Below are 24,829 nucleotides of genomic sequence, written 5' to 3' on the forward strand. Positions count from 1 at the left end.
AAGTTTGATTCCATTTTTCTTATAATCAACAGCTTTTCAACAGTATCAAGAGATTTTTTCACCAGTCACGTACAATAAAAAGTATGACACTCTCAATATTTTGATCACAACACTGGATCGCGTCTTAGTTTCAAATATATACTATAGTAATTATGAATAATCAAACAAAAATATCATGAAAACAACTTGTTTAGTTCAGGCGGTAGCCTTTACAATAAAATCTGCATCAAAATATAATTCTCGAAATGATTTACACAGAAAAAATATTTTTTCTGTTACTATATGTAAAAATTGTGAAATGTTTGAAATGTCATAACTTTTTTGTTTATCAGTTTACCATCACTAAAATTTTATGGTAGATAGCTGATATAATGGGCCATTTTCCCTAAAAAATTGACGTTGGTAAAAAGATAGGGTTTTGAGATATTTGAGTTTTTGTGATAGAGATCATATTTTTTTAAAGTATAAAAAGATTTTTTTACAGTGTATATTTTCTAAGGAATCATCATTTAGTTATCTAACTTTGCTGAAAAATTCATAACAATCGAACAATCCGTTTTTGCTGTACAGCTTTTAGAATATTTTTGAACTATTTTCGCATACACCCTTTTGAAAAGTTAGTCGTGAGTGAATATGAAGGTTTAATATCGAAAAATGGCGATTTAGATGAAAATGAAAAACTGTGCAAAGTTTCAGATATTTTTGAAATGGTCGCTCAGGATCGACTGACATGACTCCGTGGAATTCCTCACTATTTCATCATGTACTGACGCAAAAGGAAGGAAATAAGGATAATGACAAGTAGGGAAATAGGAAAAAATACGCTGGAAGAGGATACTAACGCATAAGTGTACCACAAAGGGTTCAAATAGCGCCCTGAAAAGGACACTGTAATAACGCATAAAGCAAAAAAAACCTATAGCTCTTTACAAAAGCGGGAGTATTGTGTTGTTCTTTGCTGTGCATGCATCGCTCCTGTGAGGGGTGAGTATGGCAGCATAATCGATCGCGTTCGCTATTGTCTCGCGTGAAAATCAAACAATAGGTGCGCGGGTGTTTAGTGTTCAGTATTGTGTTGTTCTTTGCAGAGTAGAACATTAATCAAGACAATTAGATGATTGGCTTTGAACCACAAACACCACAATTGGTGAGATCTTTTCAATATTATTTATTTATAAATACTTCTACTTCAGTACATATTTGCTATATAACTGCATATAAGTTGAAAATTCGCTATTTTCAACATCCTTTCATCTATTGGAAGATGCTTCAGTTCTGGGCTCTTTCTAAGTTGATGAAGGGATTTATAAATGCTTGCAAGGACTTGGCCAGGTGTGTGGAGCTGAGTGAATCTATGACATTGTAGATAGTAGCGACATCAGCAATGTCAATGGATATATCAACTTTGCAACTCCATCCAAGATTTGTGCAAGTATTCATGCTATGCTATGCTATGCTATGCTATGCTATAGCTCTTTACAAAAGCGGGTTAAGAACAACAGAATATCCTGAAGATTCAGGTTTCTGAAGTCAGTTTCACTTAATAAGTGTTTTCCGAATACTCTAAAACGCAGTGACGCAAAAACAGGACAGTTACATATCAAATGATACGAAGCTCCATAATCGGATTCACAGCTATCACATGCAAATGAATCAGCTTGCTGAATATTCGCCATGTGATAGCTAAGTCGGTAGTGGCCAGTCAATGTTTCGACCAGAGTTCTGCAATTCTGCTTTGACAGATTTGTAAGATACTTCGCCACCCTTGGAGATGGCTCAGTACGACACTGAAATAACGGAATAGCTGGCTCAGGGCCAATGAAGTCATGTGATGCTCCAGTGCGAGCTAACTCATCAGCCAATTCATTTCCAGCGATGGAAGAATGGCCAGGTACCCATACAAGGTGAACAGCGTTTGCTGAATTTAGCTCCTCGATTTGAGTTCGACAAGCGATAACTATCATCGACCTGGAGTTGGCCGAAGCAAGTGCTTCAATAGCAGCCTGACTATCTGAACAGAAGTATATTACTTTGCTCATTACGTGCTGTTGAAGTGCTGATTGTACTCCGCACATAAGAGCAAAAATTTCGGCCTGAAAAACGGTGCAGTGTCTACCAAGTGAGTGAGACTGATACAGTCTTAGCTCACGAGAATAAACACCAGCACCTGCTCGACCTTCGAGAAGGGAGCCATCAGTGTAACATACGATGCCGTCTGAAATACTTCTTTCTAGATATCTAGATTTCCACTCTTCCCGGGAAGGTAATAACGAGGTGTGTGTTGATGTTCGGTTCACAGGAGCTCCCTCTAGTAGACCGAGTACCCGTAGACGGTAAGTGCAAGAAAGTGCTTCTTGTTTGAGATGAATGTGTAGTGGAGCAACGTCAAAGAGAGCTTCGAGCGCTGCCGTGGAAGTTGAAGAGAACGCTTCAGACATCACCATCAAGCACATCATCTGGAGATGGCCTGACTTTGATTGGATCGTTCTCATTTCGCCCTTCTGCCACCACACAAGACATCCATATGCCAATATTGGACGAACAACAGTTGTGTAGATCCATTTGATATACTTGGGTTTAAGACCCCAAGTTGTACCAAAGTTTCGCCGGCATTGCCTGAAGGCCATACAAGCTTTCTTGATTCTGAACTCAATGTGAGGTGTCCAGGAAAGCTTGAAATCAAGAATAACTCCAACGTACTTTACCTGTTCAGTCACATCGATTTCAGAATCAAAGAGACGCAAGGTTCGAACGCCATTACGGTTTTGCCTTAGCGTAAAAAGAATAACAGATGTTTTACTCGGATTTACCGAAAGCTTATATTGGCGACACCCACCCTCAACTACCTGAAGAGCGCTTTGTATCAGGTCACAAAGGGTGGTAATACACAAACCAACTAACAATGCTAGGTAGTTGTCGGCAAAACCATAAGTAGGGAAACCGCTATTATTCAGTTGCCTCAATAACGTATCTGCTATGAAATTTCACAAAAGCGGTGGCAAGACTCCCCTTTGGGGGCATCCACAAACACTCAATTTCCTAATCGCCGCTTAACGCAATGTCGAGAAAAAATGTCGGTTTTTGAGTATTTGGTGAATCCAATTGGAAATCTTTGGAGATATACCATGACCTCGTGCGGCTTCCAATATGGCATCGATAGGCACGTTGTCAAAGGCACCATCGATATCTTAGAAAACACCCAAGCCGGATTGCTTTTGAGCGAATGCCTTGTCGATATCGTAAACAACGTTGTGTAAAAGAGTCACAGTGGACTTTCCAGATTGGTAAGCATGTTACCAGGAGGCACATTGGCCAGATGAACATCACGGATGTGATGATCGACAATGCGTTCTAAGCAGTTCAGAAGAAAAGTGGTCAAACTGATAGGTCTGAAGCTCTTTGCTTCTTCATACGACGCACAACCCGTTTTCGGAATAAACTTTACAGTAATATCCCGCCAGGATTTGAGAATATACCCTGAGCAAAACTGCAAACATGTTTGAATTTTTTTTTTACTTAATCATTTATTTGAGGCTCATGCGCCATTTGGCATAACGGAGCCGAATTCATTTGATTTTTTACAATTTCATACTTTTGACTTATTTGCTAGGTTAGTTTTGGGGAACCGTAAAACTCGCGGTTTGGTCGAGGTTAGGGAGAACAATAGTGTTTTAGGAAGGGATGGGATGATGGGGCTTATCGTTGACTCTCAGCAGCATCGGGTGGTGTAGTTGCTGCTAGTCAAACGTAGAGTGGACAAACAACCTGTAACGATACAAACAAACGGTTTTCGAAGGGACACGAAGTGGAGAAGTGCAACACCAAGAAGGGGGTATCAAACGAAGACTTCAGCTTGTTTCAAATGATCATATCCCTTCTGAAGCAAAATAGGATAAATCCCATCTGCCCCAGGAGATTTGAAAGAAGCAAAGCTGTTAAGTTCCCATTCAATCGATTCTAAAGTTACGATACTCCGAGCCGAAGCTAAAGAATCATAACTACAAGAAAAGACATCAGGTTCATCCGAAGATGTAATATCCACACATCCGGGGAAGTGTGTACTGAATAAACATTCCAAAACTTCCTCATCAGAGGTATCAACGGGATAACAGGAGATCTCAGGGGTGCATCAAAGGGCTCCTGGAGGGTTTCAGAGGATACCATAAGCAGGATACCCCAGAGGAGTTTTAAGGAGGACCCAAAGTGGCTGTTCATAAACCACGTAGACCAAACTTTGGTCATCTCAGACCCCCCCTCCCCTCTCGTAGACTTTTGTCCATACAAAAATTTTGAAATTTGTATGGAGCGTAGACTTTAGTCAGACCCCTCCCCTCCCCCCAAAAAGTCTACGTGGTCAATAAACGGCCCCAAAGGGTTTCGGGGCCAAACCTGGAGATTTTAGAGGGATTTCAAGTGGGTACCATACTTTCTGAAATTCCTGAAACTCTTTGAATCGTCCCAAAGGCCCATGGAACCCCCTTGAGACCCCCTTAAACACTCATGCGGCCCTGTGGAATTTCCCTGGAATCCCCAGAGATATTTCAAAGTGTTTCTGAATCCCCTCTGAGACGTATTGAAGACTCCCTGAAACGCCCCTGAGTCCTCATGGTACCCCCTGAAACCATGTCCTAACTTTTATTCTTGTGTTACGTGTTCTATTTTAACCTGTAAATATGTCCAGCAATAACTATGAACAAGAAGGCGAACTGCCAAAGAAAACAAAAGTTTAGAATAGAATGAAGGACAAAAACGGTCAACAAAACCCCGTTATCTTGTATTTCGAAATTCTAATCCACTAGGAAAATGCCTGAAACGTCCCTGAGATATCTTGATATCCCCTGTAACCCCGTAATTAAACTTTAGCGCCAACGACAACCTCACGAAACGCCCTTACAAAAGTCTCCTGAAATCCCTTAAAACACCCCTAAAGCCCCTTAGAATATCCTCCTATTAGGATCTCTGGGAGCTTCCTGGAAACTTCCTTATTTCCATCTCAAATGCCCAAAAGCAAGACCTGTCTTCGCGAACTAAGTTTCCTCATTAAGCCCTAACTTAATTTATGCACAAAATTCCCCATTTTTACACTTTTTTAATTTACGCACACCCCAGTCTGCAGTTTAGAACCCTTCACTGGCACTCGAACGTCGATCAACCACCCCTAACATAGGGATCAGAAGCAATCCCCCTTCCTGTCATCCTTCGGCCAAAGTTCCCACCGGGGTTGGTTACCCGATCTTTCCTAAGGTTGCTCGAGGCCCGGCCGTTGTCACGCGGAGGTAGAGATAGGAGTTGCTGGGCAGAGGCTAATGATCTTAAGGCAAAACTGGAAGCATTTGCTCATTTTTTTGGTTTTTGATTTTTTTATAAAATAACGAAGCAATATTTTCAAAATAGGTTTTCGTACACATGTAGAGTATGGATCAAGGTATCTACTGATGTTTTGTGGTGGAAAAAGTTTTCCATTTTTGCAGAAACCATTTTTTGTGAAATTTCTTTTTAAATACCTTGAACTATACTTTACATGTGTACGAAAACCAATTTTGAAAACATTGCTTCGTTATTTTATAAAAAATCAAAAACCAAAAAGTGAGGAAATGGATCCAGTTTCGCCTTAATGGGATCTATTACCCAGCCTTTACCTTGTCAGACTCACCAACAATCTATTACATATTAAATTAAGTATTTTAACTAGTTAATATCCCAAAAATTCTATAAATATTTGACAGAAAAATTTCAAATTTTTCATATACCGACAGTACGCGAATTAACATTATTCCTATCAAGGATGTATTGCAAATGGTAAAACCCCAACTGTGTCTTTGATTGCTTGGGAGATCCAATCGATTTCCGCATGACCTCAATATAAGTATCATTCATTATATGTACGTCCTAAGTTTCAATTGTTTAACTGATAAGTACTATCATTTGCCTGCACTACAATCCCTTCAACTTGCCTCAATAGGCAGCTCATTCGATTTTACCGCTCTTTTTCTCAAGCTCAACGGCCACAACTGCTATCAGACAACACGAACGGAGCAAAAAATACAATTGTGCAAACTGCATAACACAAGACACCTCGACAAGCGCCTCGCAAAATGACTCTCACCGTCATATCCATCGAATCCATCAATCGGGCGCAATTGCAGCTCTCCAAAAGTGAGTGAGTATACGATCGCCACTACTATAGTAATGCCTCTTGAGACCCAATCGAGAGTAGAGACCCCAAATCCTTCAGGCTCTGAGCAAGAGAGGCTCGGCTCGGCTCAAGTTACTAACCTCGTCGTTTGTGAATGGACCCAAGCTGGCAGAAAAAAGCTCCCCCATCCGAATGGTTTGCGCAGCGCAGCTATAGCTACTCTCCCACGAGCCGCGACTTCATGGGTAGTATAGCATGCACTCGAAGGGAAAGACGGCGGCAGCAGCACGGCGTTGTCTCGATGTTCGGAGAGTCCACGCGACGACGACGACGACGACGGAAGGCAAATTCGAAAAGAGAAAGACTTTTTAGCATTACAGCATTGAACGGGGCCGTCAGTTCTGGTGGGAACTTTGCTACGAGCGGTAACACGAAAAAAGTCGTCCAAGCCGGGCCTTCGGCGTTTGGGTTTTTGAACAGTCTGAACTGCGCGTTGATCATCGTTGAACAGAGCAGGGTTTGTCGTTTTTTTTTGCTGCTGCTGATTTTTCGCACAATCAAGGGAACATTTTCCTCGGAGCATCAACCGACAGCAACGTGTGTGTCGGTGGGTTCGGTAGCATCGGCGAAGGTGGAATTTCGCAAAACCTCGCGTGAATTGGTGATGCCTTTTGATAGGCAGATGAAGGAAAGCGTGAAATTGCCCGATCGTGTTTGAAGTAACTGGTGATAAAAGGTGAATTAAGCGAAAGGCAATAAAAACGTGACAAGTGATTTTTGTTTGTGGTGAGGAAATTTGACAGATCAGCCGAAGTGCATCCCGGATGTAATATTGAATGGAAGATATGCTTTTAGTGAAGTGAAACCTTGCAAGATCTACAAGGATACGAAAACCTTCCAAGTGCTGAGGCTTTTAAGTCCAAGTGCGTCGTACATACTTCAAAGCAAATCTAATCAGTTACAACTCGATTCAGTGTAAAGTGCATACAGCTACCAACCATCATGAGACGGTTGATCCTGTTCGTGGGTGTTCTGGTGACAGGTGTGCTGTCGCAAGGATTCCTGCAGCCGCCTCCTTTTAGACCGGTGAGTAGTGGGCAATACTCGGGAATGCGACGGCCTGTTGTGGAAAAGGGGTGGGGGGGGGGGGGAAAGGCGAGAGGCCGGTCCAAGTACTTTCTCCTTTTTCAAAAGTGCTACCTGCGCAGTCAATGGGGGTCCAAAACCGGTCCTTCCGGATAAGAAGTGGCGGGACAGGGAGAGACATCACCAATCGGTTGTTCAAATGAAACCGAAATTTATTCCGCGCGGCTATGCGCTTTGCGGAACTTAACTACCATCAACTATAAAAGGCCTAGTGGGAAGAAGACAGCGCCAATGATGATGGTGATGATGATGATGACGAGGATGACGGTGAATAAAAAAAAACTTAAATATACCTATGTTTTATATGCGACACTGGCACTAGTGAGGCTCGCTGTGCTTGACAAGATCCGCTATTGGAGAAGCGCGCGAATAAAGTGAAATGGTGAAATGGCTTTTTTTTTGCTGTTGGGAAGCGATGCAGGTAGTGTTGCCAGATTGGGTAATTTGAGTCGGAATTTAAACGGATGCTGCAAAATTGGGCAATCTTTTGGCACGATGGTTTGAGAAAATTGGGTGACAAGTATGATTACGGTGAATTATACACTTGTGATGAAATGGACTTTCCAGGTTTCAGACATATTTCATAATATTATTGAGGTCTCTAGATCCGTACTCATAACAAAGCATCTAAATGGCGATGTAAACTCGAAGATATCGAAGTCAGAAATCAATCGAAATGTACCCCTTTTTCACTCATATTGATTCATTAGGCAAGTTAAGTGAAATGATTATGAGTGGACAGTTTTTATCTGATCCCGAAAGATAATCCCAATTCATCACAAAGTTATTTCTACCCAATAGTGAGACAAGTAAAGAAAGGAAAACGTACGTTTTGTGCATTTCGATCTTAACCCTTAATACTCCTTTCAGGTGCAAGTGTTTTTCGAAACGTGTTTCAATTAGAATCATTCACTCCTAAAATTTTGAAAAATAGTGCAAGTTTTAGAAAGTTATGGCATTTATGATTGGAACTTCCATCTCATGGAACAAAATTGAAATTTATATCATCCTTTTTTATCTCTATTAACGAGATTTTTAGCCCGGGGCTTGTTCGTCTTGGGACCCACGGCTTTACTACCCTTCCGAAGGATACACCCACTTTTTAGTGTGTTTGTCGGGAGTGGGATTTGATTCCAGGTTCCCGGCGTGATAGTCACGTATTCTAACCATTACATCAGGTCCGCTCCACAATTCGTTCTATTATATCAGGGCGTAACTAGGTATATATATTTGGAAGATTCATTGGAATTAATACATTTTTAGAAAATAGTTTTGAGGGGCCAAGATGCAAAGAGGTGTAAATGACCATTTTGTCGATTTTGAGCTTTAAATTTCAAGCTTTCTGATATTATTTAAATTTGTTTTTACGATGCTTATAAAAATTACAATAAGTTTTCGGTCACGCTTTTTATTCATGACTTTTTCAAATAATGTATACTTCTGGTTCCTATCGAAAGATTTTGCACAATCACCAGTTCAGTTTAATTTTGCACAACTCAAAATTTTTGAAATTTAATTGTTTTGACAATTTGTAGATTGACGTGAAATTATAGATTTTCACAATTCACAGCGATGTATCAAAATATGAACATGTATCGTTTCAGGAAGACTGAAGTTTCTTTGAGGTGACAGTTTTTAGTCGTGAATAATCAGATTCTTACCATTTAATCTCTGGTTAACTTTGCATGAGAAAAATAATTACATTATTGAGCAGCAACGACATTCGCATGTTTTATGTTTGGAATACCAACAAAATTTAACGTGGACAGATAGGCCTTAGCAATTTAAGGTAAACCAAGAACTCTTTAAAACGTAATTATAATTTCTAGAATGAAAGAAATGAAAAGATCGTGTGATCGCAGTTGTAAAACGATTCATTTTAAGTTTTTTTTTTGTTTTTCTTTTTTAAGTTTGGGTAAATACAGATCAAATTTAAGAGTCGTCATGTACACTGTACAGTTCCGCTCAGAAAAACGAAAAATAGTCGAAATATAGACCGTTCCAGAAATTATAAGCACACCTATGCATAGCGAGAAAATAATAATTATCATAACAACTACGTTTATATTTTTGTATTTTTATTAAAAGTATATTCTTCGATACATGTAGGTAACAAGCTTATATATTAAAACGTGTTTTTATATCCATAATGTTCATCACAAAAAATCAACTTTTCAACTCTTTGCACAAACCACTTTTTCATACTTATGCTGAATTCATGTACTATAAAATATTTTTTTCCCATTTTTTTTTCACGGGATCACTTTGAAACATGTTTCTTGAGATACTTGATTAATGTTTTTGAAAAATAACATTAAGCCTGTGCTAACGGGCACTTTAAAATTTTGAGAAAACGTGAAAATTTAGCTCTTTTCATTTTTTTAACACTTATGTGGCCGGCAGGGTACCCGGGTACCTTTTTCAATTTCAAATCTCGATATATTAATGGTTATTGAGACTAGGATGTTAAAACTCTGTTAGATCTTAGAACTCGTGAATATACATCTATGAATAGGGTTGACCGAATTTTAAAGTGAGGAGTAGCAGGGGGAGGGGCTCCTGCATTTTTATATTACGTGGAAGGCCGGCAGGGTACCCGGGTACCCACGAAATTGAAATGATCATATCTCCGTCAATTTTTCATCGATTTTGGAAATTTTTAGCTCATTCAACTCAGAAACTCATCATCTATCGGGAAAATATTTGGTTAGATCGATCTAATCACCGTGGTTGTCGGAAAATCCATATTTTTGGGAGCATGTCCTTATACTATATTGAAACCCACATTGTTAAGGCTAGGATACCTTAAAATGTTTATGGTCAACCATGACCCTACGGGAAGCGTGTTCCGAAATCACAGTTTCAAAGTCAACACCTTTTATTATTCCAGGCCGGTCAGATGATTGTTCGATATTTGCCAGAAAACCATTCGCCAGAATGCCACTGGCCAGAATGACATTTGCCAGAAAATACCATTTCCCAGAAAACCGTTTGCCAGAAAGAACCATTTCCCAGAAAACCATTTGCCAGAATGTACCATTCTCCAGAAAGTACCATTTCCCAGAAATTTTCGAAGTTCTCAATCCAGAAGTGGTCGCAATCTAATGATAATTTAAAGCATTCTTATTGAAAAAATAAATCGTGTTTTTTATTTGTTTTGGACCGATTAGCCCACAATAACGATTGTAAAAATGTAAAATTTTATTTTTGTTCAGATTTATATGTGAAAGTTAAATAAATTATTGGAACTGATGTAAGAGCAAACATTAAATAATTTTAGAGTAACTTTTAAAGAAAAGCCTATAGTTTGAAGAAGGGCAAATCACTCTGAAACAATAAATTGATGTGAACTAAAACCTTTCAAACTTTACAATACATTAAATCTCTTACGTTATTTAATATTTTATTGCGAACAACAGCTAGAACATTTCCACAAATTTGTTTTGTGGACAAGTTGATCAGGATGTGGATCCAATTGATCAAATATTATTTTGATGGAATTTGATCAATAGAAGGATTTTCCTTTCTTCAACACGTAGGATATTCTTTCCAGCTTTTACTGATATGGAATTTTTGGCTTAACTAACATTTTTCAAAGATTCCCTTCTTTCAATTGAAAGTAATTTTAAAGCTTATTTTTGACAATAAAAATAACATGATCACTTTAAATAATAATTTTGGTGCCAAACAGCAAAATTACCCGGAATTGTTGATCACACACTGAAGTCAATCGAATACCATACACAAAAACCTTATAGAAGCATCAAGTAAAATACACAGAAATAATAACTTAAGTGACGATTTTACCTATACCATTAGCCTGACTGTCACTGCCCGAAAGCCAGTACCCCCAATATCACAAGCTTGAATGTACCATTAGGCCGAATATATGGCCTAAAAAGCTTGTTCTTGAGGAAATTGATTCTAATATTTCCAGCAGTTTATTCCTTCTTTTAATCATCTGCTGTTCTTTCTAGATGAACTTCTTAGTTTATGTGCGCCATTTCTTACCAATATATTCCCTTATCACGGTGATTGTAACATGTGAGCTTAACATATTTGGGCTTATCTAATGGCGCTCCGGCTACTGTTATAGAATCTTACTATCAATGGTGTAAGTTCATTCGGCTGAAGGCCATTGGGTCGAATGTCATTGAGTCAAAAAGTTATTTTACCGAATGGCCATATTTTTTTTTCGTTTTCTTCTTTTATGCTGTCAAAACAATTGTTGAAGTTAGAGCTACTGAATTTTACCCATGAATCTTTCCTTCTTTTAAATATAAGAACAATATACGGGTTTAAGATCTGTTAATTTTTTTTTCAATAATTCAACTATTTGTTCCGCAATATCAATATTGCTTTACGATTCTAACATAATCAACAATTTATGCCAAAAACCAGACTAGATGAAACTAGAAAGAACAGCCTGTGTTCAGAAGAAGGAAAAATTCACTATTTGAACTAGAGAGAATAGTTTCGTTGTAGAAAAATAGTTTTTTGCACCGAAACCGTTGATGTTCAACTAGTGAATTTTGCCTTCTTTTGAACATAGGCTGTTCTTTCTAGTTTCATCGTAAGACTAGTTTTTGGCATAAATTGTTGATTGCAGTAAAACAATAAGGCAATATTAATATTGTATAAGTATCAGCTAAATATTGGAAAACCGAACAAATTTAAGAAACTGTTCCAATTCCTGTTCCATAATCACTGAATTGCGATTCGTGATCACCATTCTACCTATTGAACATTCGTCCTAATGGAAAGCATTTTCAACAGTGTAATTTCCCACATGGCTTGGTCAGCCAAAGCAAAATCAAGAAATTGACCTAATGGACTTCGGTCAGTATTTTGACCATACCAGATATTTGTGGACATATGCACTTATAGCCTAGTTACATCGAAGTCTCGCGCTTAGTATCATACAGGCGTATCTGCTATGATCGATTTCTCTTCATCGATTTTCTCTTTGCTCAAGAACTACCGGTGAATCATTTCCTGTTGTTTTCGTTGTTCTAGTCCTAGTCGTCCTTTCTCGGAACAAACCAAGAGATCATCCTAGCAGTGAAAATATTGAATTATTGTAAACGATTGAAACTTATGACATTTTTTTATGTAAATGGACTGAATTATATCCACCAAATTCTCACAATCACATCTTTAGTTTCAATTAATTCTTAGAAAACGGAGAAAATTTCTATTTGTCCGAAAGTACCATTTGCCAGAATGTACCAATCCCCAGAACTTAATATTTAATATTAAATTCTGGGGATTGGTACATTCTGGCAAATGGTACTTTCGGGCAAATAGTATTCTGGCAAATGGTTTTCTGGCGTTTGTCATTCTGGCGAATGGTTTTCTGGCGAACGGTTTTCTGGCAAATATCGCACAATCCGGTCAGATACAATATGCCAAAGCAATTTTACGATGCTTGGTACCGAAATTGCTACTAACCTACCGAAAATGCCGTATATTGTATTGTATAAAAACATGGATCCGGAAATCTGGATTTTCCGGTACCCATGGTGATCGGACCGGTCCAACCAAATATGATCTCGATAGATAATGAGTTTCTGAGTTGAATGAGGCAAAAACTTTTAAAATCGGTGGAAAAATCGCTGAGATATAATCATTTCCATTTCGTGGGTACCCGGGTACCCTGCCGGCCTTCTACGGGTGTTTTTTTTTGCTGGCCACACTACGGTTAATAATGTGTCCACATATTTTGGAGGTTAGAAACATGTTCCTTCACCAATAAAAATATTTCACTCTACGCACGGCGAAGCTAAGGCATTGCTTTTACTTAGAATTAAATTAAATTGACCCACAGAATAGAAATGCTCTTATTTCCGTCAGTTTCCAAACTTCTTAGAATCATTTTTAGTCTTTTTACTGGGAAAAACTTGAAAATTAGAGGACACAGAATGTTGATTGAATAATTGGCAAATTGTGAAAAAATCGCTTTTTGGTGGGATTTGAACCCACGACTCCGTATTCGCTAGACCGGCGCTATAACAAAATGAGCCGAATCATTCAAAAAGTGCTTCCTTGGGAGTCCTGATCTCTTGTCACCTAGAGAACCAAATTTCCGGAAATGACTAAGGTCCCGGTCAAAATTCGGCAGAATATACAATAATAATCTTGTTTTTGGAAATCATGATGATTGATGTGTCGCAAGCTAGGTTTCAGAATACCTCAAAAAGTGGTCACTTCCCTTGGAGAACCAGTTTGCCTGAACATCCCGGCTGGTGACAAAAGTCAACAGAAATGTTGAAGTTTTCCCCGAGTCACTTTTAAGAAACCCTGAAGATTGATGTGTTGTAAGTTGGGTTTCGGAATAACTCAAAAAAGTGCCCATTTTCCTGGCGGTCCTGATTACTAGTTGCCCAAGGAACCAAGATTCTGGAATATCCCGGGAAGTGACCACGGTCTCTAAAAATCATCATAATGTACTCTTATGACTTTGTTTTGGAAAATCATGAAGTTTGAAGTGTCGCAAGCTAGGTTTCAGAGCCAATCGTATAGACGTCACTTCCCCGGGGTGCCAGGTTCTCGGAACATCCTAGGAAAAGGCCAACATCACCAAAAAACTATAATCTTCGTTTGTATTTACGTCGAAATAATCAAGTTCAGTTAAAAATATGATGTATGTCACCCCACCCCGCATAAAAAGTGGAAGGGTCAAGAAGGGATCCCCGATGTAGCGCCTTTCAGTAAAACTCTTCCCCTTGAAGTAGCTTTAAATGGATTGCAATTGCATGCCTTAGTTACTGAGAACGAGCAACTTAAATAAGTCACGTCCCGGGCTTTTAATGATAAAAAATTTGCATCCTTTAACTCCTCAGGCCTATTTTTCAACAGCTTGTATTGCATCTCCTGAATCCATTTGTGGAACGTTGAACACGTTTTTCTTAATTATTTTGGGAGAAGAACAACCTCCATAAGAAACATTGCAAGAAATTCTATGGCCACATAGAGAACTCGGCATCACTTCGTCTCCGGCATCTCGTACTTGACATGGCTCGACTCGTATCAAGTACGAGACACCGAAGGCGATCTTACAGTTGAGGTCGAAATGCGCATCTGTCAATGCATGCAAATTCTTAGATGAATCAAAAGGAACAGTACTTAATCCGATTTTCTTTTAATAAGTTTGATAGAATTTCTGATACATTAGGCATGGGATGAAAAATTGGTAAAAACTTCAAACCTTATTTACTCATTTCTTACCTCCTCAATTAATAGGCTTTAATTTTCAAATAATAATTGAATTTATAAAAGTTACATCAACGTGAAAGGTTACTCTAAGAACGTTTAAATCTATAGTATTCCACGAATATAAATTTTGAATCTGTATCTCAAATTTCAAATCGACTTAGTGCTAAAATATTGTTGAGGTTTTGGCTAGGAAAGGAAAATTTTGACCCAAATGCCTGATGACCCTAAGGAGATCCGGAATAACCCCGGCACTAAGCCGGTTCACCGCTTCGTATGATGGTCCTCGAATATTGAGACAATTCTGCAATAAATGCTAATGACTAAAAAATCTTTCGGAAAATGTCAATTGCACAGCGGTTCCTAGACTCGAAAATCCCTAAAAACAGATGCATAGGTTGAAATATCTAGACCTACTGCTCATCTTTTTTTTTATTCCTTGTTGGGTATCTTTGTTGGTAAACAAGTAAAGTTCGGGGTGTTTTCTGTCTGAAACTGTGTAGTATAAGCCCTTCTCAAAATTATCACGGTTTTAAAGCCAACGGAAACGCTTTAGAACCTTTCTTCCCCTAATCCGCAAAAGCTACATTGGGATTCCAGTAGCTAGATTTCCTTAATCCCCCTGACTAGAGGAATATGACCTATTATCCCTTACAATAATATCTTTACTATTGTCGTTACAATAAGCATTCTTGCTCAAATTTTCCATTATGAGCATAATATGAGTATCCAATTCTAGTTCCGCAATAGAACAATAGGATGGAACGAGCTCACCAATATATAACATATAATTCCATCACATTAGGCCGATGCAAATATATTATTTGATTTATGTCACCCCCCACTTTAAAAGATCTCAAAACATTGAAGGGGCGAGAAAAAAAATGGCAGCGCATGACTCGAATTTCATTAGAAATTCGATAGTTGAAAAATATGTTTTTCAATAGTGGGTATAATTCTCAATTTTCCAATAGTTTTTTTTGTTTATAATTTAGTTTTCTCCCCTTCCCTTGTATCCCATAAGAAGTCTAGAACATAAAAATAGAATATTTGCATCGGCCTTATGCATTGCTAATTCAATGTAAGCCGCAGCCAAGCTATTCAGCTGCCAAACTACTACACATTGATGAGCACTGAAAAATCTGTCCAAATTTGAAGTTTATCAGTAATCCCATTGTGAGAAAACTTTTCTTGTGAAGTTCTGGTTAACAGTGCTGTAAAAATGACTTCAGTATGCACAACCTATGCACAATATTGGAATGATTTCTTTTCTAATCTAATTCCTTGGCAAAGAAATTTAATAAAGCGATTATTTATTCCTCTCAAATACATCTTTTTGTGGAGAGAGGTAAACTCGGTTTAATTTATTTTTTTTTTTCATTATAAGAAAAAACGTTCAATTTTCTGAAGGAGCTGCAGTTGAATAAGCATACGATTAAGTCTGCTTCCCCTCACCAAAATAGAAGCAATACTGCCTGAAACATTCAGCATAAAATTTAGAGATTAGATATAAATTTTTCATTCCTCCAAATGGAAAAACAGCAACCCCGCAAAAAATCTCAGTTTACAATGTTTCACATTTTAATCCCAAAAGAATAATAATTTTCTCGCTTCCCAAATCAGGAAAACAGATTTTCTGACCGAAATTATCATGTGCTGAGCATAATCTCCAATTAATATAAATGATAAACCAAGAGTTATTTATGAAGGTAACGATGGAGCTATTTCTGAATAAATCCTTGTAGGAATTTGTGAAAGAATTCCTGAAAGTATTTTTGGAGAAATTTCAGGAGGAATCCTCGGACGAATTACTTTTTGTTCTTTATTGCTTCACCTTCCCACTGGAACTTGGCCTGCCTCTCTTCAACTTAATGCTCTTTGAGCATTTTCACAGTTAATAAATTGAAGGGCTATCCTTACCTGCCATTGCATGAATTTGAATATTGTGAGGCAAGGACAATGATACACTATGCCCAGGGAGTCAAAAAAAAATGTTTCAACCAAAACGGGAATCAAAACCGCCGTCTCCGGATTAGCGATCCATAGCCTTAGCCACTATGATTTTTAAAGAAACCCCTGATGGAATGAATACTTGAAGAAATCCTTGAATTACTGATGGAGTTGCAGGAGATAATTCTGGAGGAATTTCTGGGCAAATTTGAGAGAAACATTTTGGCGTATCTCGGTTAGAATTTCTGGAAAAATTCTTTTAAGAATGCCTGGAGGAATATTTACGGATATCGCAGGGAAATTCCTGAAGAAATCGTGGGAGGAAATCATAAACTCCACTCCTTAAGTGGAATTCTTAGATGATTATGCCAGAACAAATCTCTTATTAAAACTTATAAAAGATTGTTAACGGGATTACTTAAGGAATTTTTGAAAAAAAATGATGGAATCACAGGAGGAATTTGTAAATAAAAAGTTTATAAGTGAATCTTTAGATGATATTCTGTAGAAAGATTTGTAAGAATTCTAACAGAATCTACTGGAGAATTTCTATAAGAGTCCATGGCAAATATGTGTAAAGGAATCTTCGGCAAAATTTTGTAAAGCATCCTTGAGAGATTTTCCGATGTTATCACTGGTGGAATTTCTGAAGGAATTAATCCCTCGAGACATTTCTGATGGGAACTTTCAGTGGAAATTAGTGAACTGAATTATTGAATAATTCCCTACAATCCCGAATGCTGAACAAATCTCTAGAAAATATTCTTAAGGAACCATTCGACGCATTTCTGACCTTGGTAACCTTGGGACTGGGGGTATTTCTTAACGAATCTTTGGAATATTTTCGGAATAGATTCATGGGAAGATTTATGATTTTTTAATGAATTTCTGAAGGAGTTTATCAACTAATCCATAAAATATTTTCAGAAAAAGTATTTGAAAAAAAATTGAAGAAAACGCCCTTAAGGCGAAACTGGAAGCATTTCCTCACTTATTGGTTTTTGATTTTTTATAAAATAACGAAGCAATATTTTCAAAATCGGTTTTCGTGCACATGTAGAGTATGGATCAAGGTAACTTCTGATTTTTTTTTTGTGGTACAAAATATTTTTCGTTTTTTCAGAAACCATTTTTGAATGAAATGTCACAAAAAAATGGTTTCTGCAAAAATAGAAAACATTTTCCACCTAAAAAAAATCCATACTCTACATGTGCACGAAAACCGAAGCAATCTTCGTTATTTAATAAAAAATCAAAAACCAAAAATATGACGAAATGCTTCCAGTTTCGCCTTAAGGACGTTCATTATGGATTCCGCTAAAAAATTGAAAAATAAAATCTGCCAGAAACAAGTATGCCCTTCATAATCAAAAAGCTATGTTTCCAGATACAATACCGCCACATATCTGACAGAAATGGCATCCGGATGTGTGCCGGAAATTCCTCCTAGAATTACTAAAAACACAATTAAGTATTTGTACTACTGAATCCAATTTCAACCATCGCGCAACAGAAAAGACATTATCGCATACTACACTTGTTGCGACAATCCACCCAATGTAACATAGGTTTGTCCCAACTTGAACATAAAAGGACAAAGATTGTACATACATCGCGCGTTTAGAGATGTTCAAGTCTTGGATTGCGTTTTTAAAAAGTTAATCAAGGTAGTAAACTTAGTATTACCGTTTGAAAGCCTTTACCAAACAGTTTTTTTTTTCGGGTTCGTTATGCATGCATAACGTATGCATGCATTATGTATATGCGTTTTCTACACCAAGAGTAAACAAGGGATACTAATTGAATCATGCCTAAAATTAGTTCTATGTTCACACCAGAAAACTTAAGGAACCTTATAACAACTTCATGTTGTTTTAACTTATTTATGGATGTAACGTCATTTTTTTTTTGCAGTAAGTTGTTTTGAATCGACAAAACAATAATAAATTCTTGTTGTATCATAAATATCTTTGATCCCAATGTGACAAGTTTAAAACTTACTGTTTTAGATTGCTTGTTCACTACTAAGGACAGATAGAGCAACACCAAAGGTCAAGTTGCCGAAATGTTTTTAATTACCTCATGTTACATGAATCACCCTTCAACCACCCAGCCCATCCAATCAAATCACCCTAAACCTGGCAACCCAGCTCCCGTATGCGGTAATAAAACACCGCCACGCCGCGCCATCGTCAACAAGACCTGTAGGTACAAACGATCGGTGGTGCTGTGATTGCGCGACAACCCCCAACGAGCAAAGACCTACCTTCTTACTCAAGTCCCCGTTACTCGTTCGATTGCTCGTTGGATGTAGTAACACTGCCAGCCACCGACCGACCGACCGACCGGCACTGACTGGCTCTGGTGTGCAGTTCCTCTCCGTGCATCCGCGTATTTCTTCTTCTTTTGACCTTTAAGGTCTTTTCGTGTACCTATAGTTTTCACTTTTGACGATCGTGTGATTGTTGGCGTTTTGGGATTTTTTTTCGCGTTTTCGTTGCCTCCCTTCGTTGTCGACAGTTGTTGTGTACATCGATGGTAATTCGCCGCGACTGTGAATTTTCTCATTGCACTAAGCCGAAGATGGCATTCGACTTGCTATGGCAGGTTGTGGTTTGGGTCAGGTATTTTTCGATTCCTCTCTTGGACTTGGTTCCGATGTGTCGCACACAATTACGGAACATTATTAATTCGCATGATTTATCGTGGTCGTGGTCGCCGTCATTTTGCGGTGAAGATTTATGACCAAAAAAGAGAAGACGAACCGCATTGGACTCCGGCCGGAACCAATGGGGTATAATGGGTAGTAGTTTAAGTGGACGATTTGAGGTGCCGGGCCTTGGAAGAGAGATGCGCGGCAATGGACCGGAGAATTATCTCACCCACTAGTTAGTGCTTTGGCCGTCAGTTGGTGATGTTCCGAATTGCTGATGAGAAGATCTAGAGGTTACATAAGTTGGCTGAAGGCGAAATTTCAAGAAGGTGAACTGTTAATTTGGGGTCAAATTCCTTCAACGGTTTGAAATTTGATCAATGTAACACGTTGGTGAGCAAATGAGTCGATCCGAATCATTCTTGAACATAGTGAAAAGATTGTCGTTGGATCTTCACTTTCGGATTCTGTAACGTTTTTGCAGGTTTCAGAAACAGTAGGTTATTAGCCTAAACTTCCCTATCAATCATGGGGTGGCTATCACCTTAGGTATAGCTTCCAGTGGGGAAGCGCTTCATATTTCACCGCATGATTCCAGAACAGAGGCAGTTTGAGCCACACCTCCTTGGTAAACAGACGCTCGGGACGCACCCTCTTAATTTTGCTGAGAAATGCCCATGTTGCACTACCAGATTAACACACAACCCCGAGCTGGAGATCTCTGTTACCGTTGACTGACCCACGGAAGCATGAAATGAGAACCTTCACCTCCAGTGCCCCTGTAAATCGACTCAAGATTCTTCTCAAGCTCTCTTAATCGTTATGTGTCCGATGAAAAAAAAAAACCCAAGACAGGCTGACAAGAGTACCCGGGTACCGTAATCCGGGGTCAAATTGATCACTTTAAAACAACTTTTGCGGATAACATCAGTGCCAATTCAAGTATTGCCAAAAGAATTTCTGTAAAACCAGTACCCAGTGGATCTCCATGGAACCATGTGACAGAATTTTGTTCAACAAATTTGAACTTTATGTTAAATAACTCCAAATATCAAAAAATTGGAAATGCCACTTTGGGGCGAAATTGATCAGTATACAATTAAGCATCGGTTTGAAAGGAAAATTTCATTCTCCGCTTAATTTTGCTCTTCTAAAACCGTATTACGCGTTTAAAATCTTACATCTAGTGAAATTAATACTTTAAGTGGAAAATTAAATTTTAAAATTTCCTCTTAAATGCCTTAAGGTAGGCAATTTCATTTGAAGTACGTGATTTCTATCACAAAAATTACTATTTCATCATAAAATAAACTTTTTTTAAACTATTTCATGTTCTGATTAGCTACATAATTCCCCAACCAAGGCTCCACAAAAATGTTAAAACAGAGAATTTACGGGAAGTACTATTAGCAATCGATTGTTTTGTAGCAATGATTTCAGCTAAATGAGAAATACATTGCAAATCCCTAAAAAAAATAAGGCAAAACTAACTTTATTCTAAAAAATTTGAAGTCTAAACTCATCTCTAGTCATCTACGAACCAGATGACGTAAAAAGTTTAAGATCATCACGGCGCTTAAGAGTTTCTAGTATGGAATTATAATGTAGTACCCGAATGATCAATTTCACTCCAGTTTACGGTACCCACAAATTGAAATGCGCATAATTTTGTCAAATTCCGACCGATTTTGAATCTCTTCGGGAATGAGATTTTTGTATTTTATGTATTTTCGGACTGTGAACGAAATTGACCTTTTGGACCCATACCAGAATTTCAAGGGACACGTTCAGATACAGATGGTTAGGACATTTCAGCACACTTCTTAAATATGTATGTACATATGTATTATGTATGTACAGTACATCTATTCATATCAGAATATTATTTCTACCTTACAATTATTCGTTGGGTTTTCTACAAAGCGGTCCTTGGTTTCCCTTGGAGCCGTATATGGCCATTGCAGATCGTTCATGATTAACAAAAATTTTAATCATGATTAATCCTCCTCCTCTCCTCTCCTCTTCTTGGCGTAACGTCCTCACTGGGACAAAGCCTGCTTCTCAGCTTAGTGTTCTATGAGCACTTCCACAGTTTTTAACTGAGAGCTTCCTCTGCCAATGACCATTTTGCATGTGTATATCGTGTGGCAGGCACGAAGATGCTCTATGCCCAAGGAAGTCAAGGAAATTTCCTTTACGAAAAGATCCTGGACCGACCGGGACTCGAACCCGTCACCCTCAGCATGGTCATGCTGAATACCCGTGCGTTTACCGCCTCGGCCATATTCATCATTGATGATGAAAATTCCAATTTTGATGATTATTGATTATGATTAATGATTAATTCGATTTTAAGGATGATTCAAGATTATGATTAATGATTAAAAATGGCTCATTGATTAAAATCATGATTAATCATGATTAACCAATCACATAAAAATGGAAATGATTAAAATATATTTATTGTTCAACATGTTTTTGAAGTTTCAAAAGTAAAAGGTAACTCTGTCCGGGAGATTTTTGAAAAAACAATCATAAATTATATTTTTTAGAGCAGCATTTGAACCAATTTAAATTGGATCATATATTTTATATGATGAATAATTTTTGATGATGAATGATTGATTAATATTTTTCTTATGATTATAATTACTGATTAATGGTTAGATTGCAAAAACAGTGTGATTAAGATTAATGATTAATGATTGAATGAGATTTTTTTTGATTATGATTAATGATTTTGATTAACCTTAATCATTAATCATTAATCATGATTAAATTTATGATTAATCATTAACGCTCTGGGCCATTGATATCGGCAAAACCCCATCAATATGGACATCAAATTTCATGAAATTGCCTACAGAAAGTATTTTTTACTATTTGAGGACTATCCGGTGATGTTGGGGTCGGTGTGGCCATTCTGGAACAGTTTCGCCGGAGGGCCATTTACTGATTTTGGCGAAATTCTGCTTAAAATATCCCAAAGATTCCCCTGGAATAGCGTGCAGATTGCCCCTGGGATCTCGTGGAGATCCCACAGAAATATGAAAACATTTGTATGAGAAATATGAAAGTTGTGTATGAGTTTCTGCAGAAATACCCCCTATTTTTTCGGGACTTTTCCAGATTTTTTTTTCTGAAAAATCCTTCTGAAATTCCTTCAAGCATTCTGTCAAACGATCTTCCAAGGATTTATTCCAAATCATTTTCCGGGGTTTGCTTCAGATATTACTCCGGAGATTTTTTTGAATCTCAGAATTGTCAGAAAATCATCCTGGGATTTCTTTAGAAGATCCTTCAGAGATCCTTAATAAAAAAAATGTAAGATCTCTATCAGGAATTTTCTGCAGATATTCCTATAGAAACTGCCCTGGAAGTTCCTTCACAAATTTTTCTAAGGATTCTTTCAAAAAATCGCCCAGTGGTAGTGGTAGTCAGGGTAGTGGACGTACCACATTAGACCTGGTCCATTTGCGAGGATCTCTAAGTATTATTGCTCTGTTAAAATAACAGAATGATATTAACGCTATGCATAATATAAGCCAAATTGACGCATAAAAATTGAAAATAATTCACATTTTTTTTTTTACTAATTTTGCAACACAAAATTATCCTCGTGTTGGCAAAATCAGTAGGTACCAGAAATTCAGAACTCCTTCAAAATTTTCACAGAAGCTTTCTAAAGAAGTTTCTCCAAGGATTCCTTAGAAATACCTGGTTAACCACTGGTTAATAACCAGTGATCGAATAAGATGTTAGAGTGAAGCCGTTATGCATACATTTTACTTGCGCCTAAATGGGGGCATGCACGCATATGGCCTCCACTTTATCATCTTATGCAGCATCTTATACGATTACTGGTTGTCAAGAGATTATTAAGGGAAATCCAAGATTTCTTAACATTCCATCAGATATTCCTTCAAGACATTTATTTTCCAGAAAGTCTTAGAAAACTCTCCAAGGATTGCTTCATTCCTTTCCTACAGATTCAGAGATTCTTATAAGGATTCTTACAGAAAGGCCGGAGGACATTCTTGTAGAGATTTCTGCAGAAATTCACACAGATATTTCATCAGGAATTCCGCCGGTTATTCCTCTATGTATGTATTTCAGGAATCCAATTAAAAAATGTTTAGCATTTTTATTAGGTTACTCCAGGATATTTTTTCCAAAAAAAAATCTCAAGAGTTTTTAAGGTATTCTACCAAGGATTTCCAGATGTTCCTTCAGGTATTCCTTATGGAATTTCTTTCGAATTCCATCTGGAATTTCTTCAGGAAATCTATGGATTCTTAAAATATCCCTGTTTTTTTTTTCAGAAATTCTTTCAAGAATCCATTTAGAATTTTGTTCAAAATTCCTTCTGAAATTTCTTCAGTGATACTTTGGGAAATATCTTTAGACACTTCTTCTATATTCCTAGAATTACTTCACAAATTTCGGCAGGGATCTCTTCAAAAGTTGTTCTATGGATTCTTCCAGAAGTTGTTCCAGCAGTTTCTTCAGGAATTGCTCAAGCGGTTCCTTCAGATATTCCTATAGGAATTTATCATAAAAATGTACCAGTGATATGGCGCCCTAATCGGGGAACCTTGGCTACCTAGCTCTTATTTTACCATGACAGCACTGGAAACAATTTATCATACACCTTGTCGGTAATCTGCCGAAGCATTATAGTTACCTTTTTTATGGAATTTGCTACAAATTTTGGAATTCAATCAGCTGAGTACACACCAAGATTGTATAAGCATAAGGCATCTACAAAAATGTCAGAAATATTTTACAATTTTAGGTGAGGAAGTCATGAGAAATCTTGTAAGAATTTTGTAAAAAAATATCGTTAAAAGGATTTGTAAAATATATCACCAGAGAATCACCCCACATACAACGCTCATCATAACTTTGATAGTTTTTTTTTATCTGTATTAACGAGATTTTTAGCCCTAGGCTAGTTCGTCTCGGAACCCACGCTTTACTTCCCTTCCGAAGGAAGAACTCACATTTTGCGAGTTTGTCGGGAGTGGGATTCGATCCCAGGTCCTCGGCGTGATAGTCAAGTGTTCTAACCATCACACCAGATCCGCTCCACAACTTTGATAGTTATTCAACAAATTTCGCTAATACTTTTCCATGTAACAGTCAATTCACTAGTTCTATATTTTTAAAACATATACTGGTGTAACAGTTACAAGTTGTAATTGAAAGATATATTGATTTTAATAATGTTAGATGACTTATAATTTTTCATATGAGCAAGAATCACATTTTCATTTTGGGGTAACTTTGATAATGCAAACGCATCAATTCCCAAAAATTCATCACATACTGAAATCTTAGGAGTATCAGCATGATGGGAGAAGCCGCGTCATACATATTAAAATGAAATTTTAAATCAAAACATGGAATTTATATTAAATTTTTTATACTAAGTTGCAATGAAAATATCCCAAAGATGAACTTTCATATGCATACTTTTGATTCACATTTCCCTGTTTCTTTACTAATTGATTGAAACTGATTGGATAATAAAAAACCCAGATTAATCCACCTAGTGGTGATAGTGCCTTTCTCGTTGAAAATGTACTCATGAACTTTTCGTCGACGTTAGACAAAATGTTCCTGAATCCTGAAAACACTTCATATAGAAAAGCAACAATTTTAACAAAGCCATCATCGTTTTTCGAAACTTATTGATGATATATATTCCGATGTAATGTTCAACAGCAAAA

At 37.5% G+C, this 24,829-nt stretch overlaps 1 protein-coding gene across 2 annotated transcripts in view; it reads left to right on the forward strand.

Annotated features, from left to right (window-relative positions):
• The first annotated feature begins 5,867 nt into the window (after positions 1-5,867).
• Positions 5,868-24,829, forward strand: part of LOC115257192 (eukaryotic translation initiation factor 4 gamma) — a 279,253-nt gene continuing 260,291 nt past the window's right edge. Inside the window, exon 1 of one of the 2 annotated variants that reach the window (XM_062851244.1) lies at positions 5,868-7,222. In XM_062851244.1, the coding sequence (XP_062707228.1) occupies positions 7,139-7,222 (84 nt within the window). In that variant the 5' untranslated portion in view covers positions 5,868-7,138. The remainder of the gene's footprint in view (positions 7,223-24,829) is intronic. The other variant, XM_062851245.1, reaches the window with a different exon arrangement.

Source organism: Aedes albopictus, chromosome 2 (genome assembly GCF_035046485.1).
Source record: "Aedes albopictus strain Foshan chromosome 2, AalbF5, whole genome shotgun sequence".
Taxonomy (NCBI): Eukaryota; Metazoa; Arthropoda; class Insecta; order Diptera; family Culicidae; genus Aedes; species Aedes albopictus.